We start from the raw sequence: 2,341 nt of genomic DNA on the forward strand, positions 1-2,341 counted from the left end.
ATGATATTTATGTCCTAGCATGGTTTCATTGTGTTGCTCTGTGTGCAGGGAATGCGGATCCATGATAAAACCGATGGGAAGGAAAGTGGATGGACACACATCAGCTTCAATAGACAAAACGGCACAAGCTTCCAAGAGCCCAGATTAGTGCATCTAGGAGGTAAAATTTCATATCCTTGCAAGTTGAATTGTTGTAGATCTGGTAATAAGAGTTGTACTCAGTTCTGTTATGTATGGATCTGTGATTTAACTGTGCTTCTCCTCCATGCATCGCAAAACTGAGCTGCAGAAAATTAACTGCCCAAAATTATGTTTCTGTGCTAGATCTGCAACAATCACCCCCAAACTTGTATCTGTGAATGACTTTATGTTGACTGCTTTAAATTGCCAGCATAGTGTAGATGTGGGTGATGTTAATGTAGATTTGCTGCTGGGTGCATGATTCTAGTATAGGATGCTCTTTATTTTCCACGTTCACAACATGCCATTAACCAAGATGCATTAAAATAAAATAAAATCAACTAAAATCAACCTGCAATTTTCCATTTTTGAATTTTTCGTTTTTTATTTTTTTTAAATCTTTATGTGGTTTATATATATATATATATATATATATATATATATATATTTTAAGTGAAAATCAAACGAAAAATAAAATTAGGAAAGAGTTTAGAAACATTGGGTTGCCTCCCAATAAGCGCTTTATTTTAAGTCTGTAGCTAGACGTTGCGGAAGTCCGGTGGCTAGATCACTGGTTCTTTCAGAGTCAAAGACTTGCTTGCACCAAATTTCCCTATGCATGGTTTTAGTTGATGTTTGGTAACCTTGAATGAGAAATCTGTGCCCTCACCCTTGATGTCCACATTACCATTCTGAAAAACTTTAGTAACTAGAAAAGGATCTTTCCATCGGGACTCTTGTTTCCCTAGAACTAACTTGAAACTGGTATTCAGCAACCACACCTTTTTACCAGGCTGTATTTTTGCACAACTTGGACTGCTTCGCAATTTTTTATTGCCCTTGACATTTAAATGTTTTTTATCAATCTGGTGGCAAATCACATTTTGAGTCTTTATGGGCAGCTTGCTAGTAGATGATATGGTCACAAAATTGGCATGTGGTAAACCATTTAATACATCAACACGTATGCATTCTTGCTTGTCACCTGAATGTATGCTTGCTTCAAACAACTTGAAAACAACAATTTGATCTTCAAACCAGAATGTTAATGTTCCGGCTTCCACATCAATAAGAGTTCGGGCTGTTGCCAGGAATTGGCGGCCCAAAATGATGGGTGTTGTCAAATCCTCATCCATGTCCAATACCATAAAATCAGCCGGTAAATATAAATTGTCAACCTTCACAATAACATCTTCAATGACTCCTCTAGGGTAGGTAATTGAATAGTCAGCCAATTGAATACTACTAGAGGTTGGCTTCAACTCACCTTCACCTAAACGTTTAAAAACAGAATAAGGGATTAAGTTTACACTAGCACCTAAATCAATTAAAGCACTTTTAAAATCAGAATTGCCAATGGTACAAGAGATAGTAAAACTCCCTGGATCTTTTTTCTTTGGAGGCAATTTATGCAATAAGATTGCACTGCATTGTTCTGTAAGAATTACTTTTTCGGAATCCACAAGCTTCTTTTTCTTTGTACAAACGTCCTTCAAAAACTTGGCATAAGGTGGAATGTTCTTGATTGCATCAATTAATGGAAGATTAATTTGAACTTTAGCCAAAGTCTTCATGAAATCTGTCAACTGTTGATCTTTAGCTTTAGGCTTCAACCTTTCGGGATAAGGCATAGGAGGCACCTAAACACGTTCTGCAGTTTTTGTGGTAGCTTCTGCAGTATTTTCGGATCTATCTTGTGGCTGCCCAGAATCTGCAGAAATTTCAGAATCTGCAAAAATTGCAGATTTAGTTTGGGGCAGTTATGCTGCCCGCGAATTTCCAACAGAATTTTCTTGTCTATTGTCATAACTTTTGCCAGACCGTAAAGTATGTACAACATTGCATTCTTCTCGTCCTCTTGGATTAGGTACTGTTTGACTAGGAAATGTACCCAGTGCTCTTTCTGAAACCTACAAAGCAATTTGCCCAATTTGTTTTTCCATGCTTTTCATTGATGCATGCAGATTCTGGATTTCTTGACTGGTAGTATTTGCTAATTTTTCAATTGCAACCTCCCAAGCAGCCTTTGGTGCAGCAAGTTGTTGTACCAGCTGTTGAAATTGAGGCCTAGAGTGCTGATCTTTGTCCCACTTTAAATTAGGATGATCTCTCTAACCTGGGTTGTAGAAATTTGAATACGGGTCATATCGGGGATGTTGGA

General features: G+C 37.5%; 1 protein-coding gene across 1 annotated transcript; it reads right to left on the bottom strand.

Annotated features, from left to right (window-relative positions):
- Nucleotides 1-743: 743 nt before the first annotated feature.
- On the bottom strand, nucleotides 744-1,811 carry LOC103424462 (uncharacterized). The gene has a single exon (XM_008362548.3). The coding sequence runs from the start codon at nucleotides 1,809-1,811 to the stop codon at nucleotides 744-746; it is 1,068 nt and encodes a 355-aa protein (XP_008360770.3).
- Between the last annotated feature and the right edge of the window lie 530 nt (nucleotides 1,812-2,341).

The sequence above is a fragment of the Malus domestica genome, chromosome 03, assembly GCF_042453785.1.
Source record: "Malus domestica chromosome 03, GDT2T_hap1".
Taxonomy (NCBI): Eukaryota; Viridiplantae; Streptophyta; class Magnoliopsida; order Rosales; family Rosaceae; genus Malus; species Malus domestica.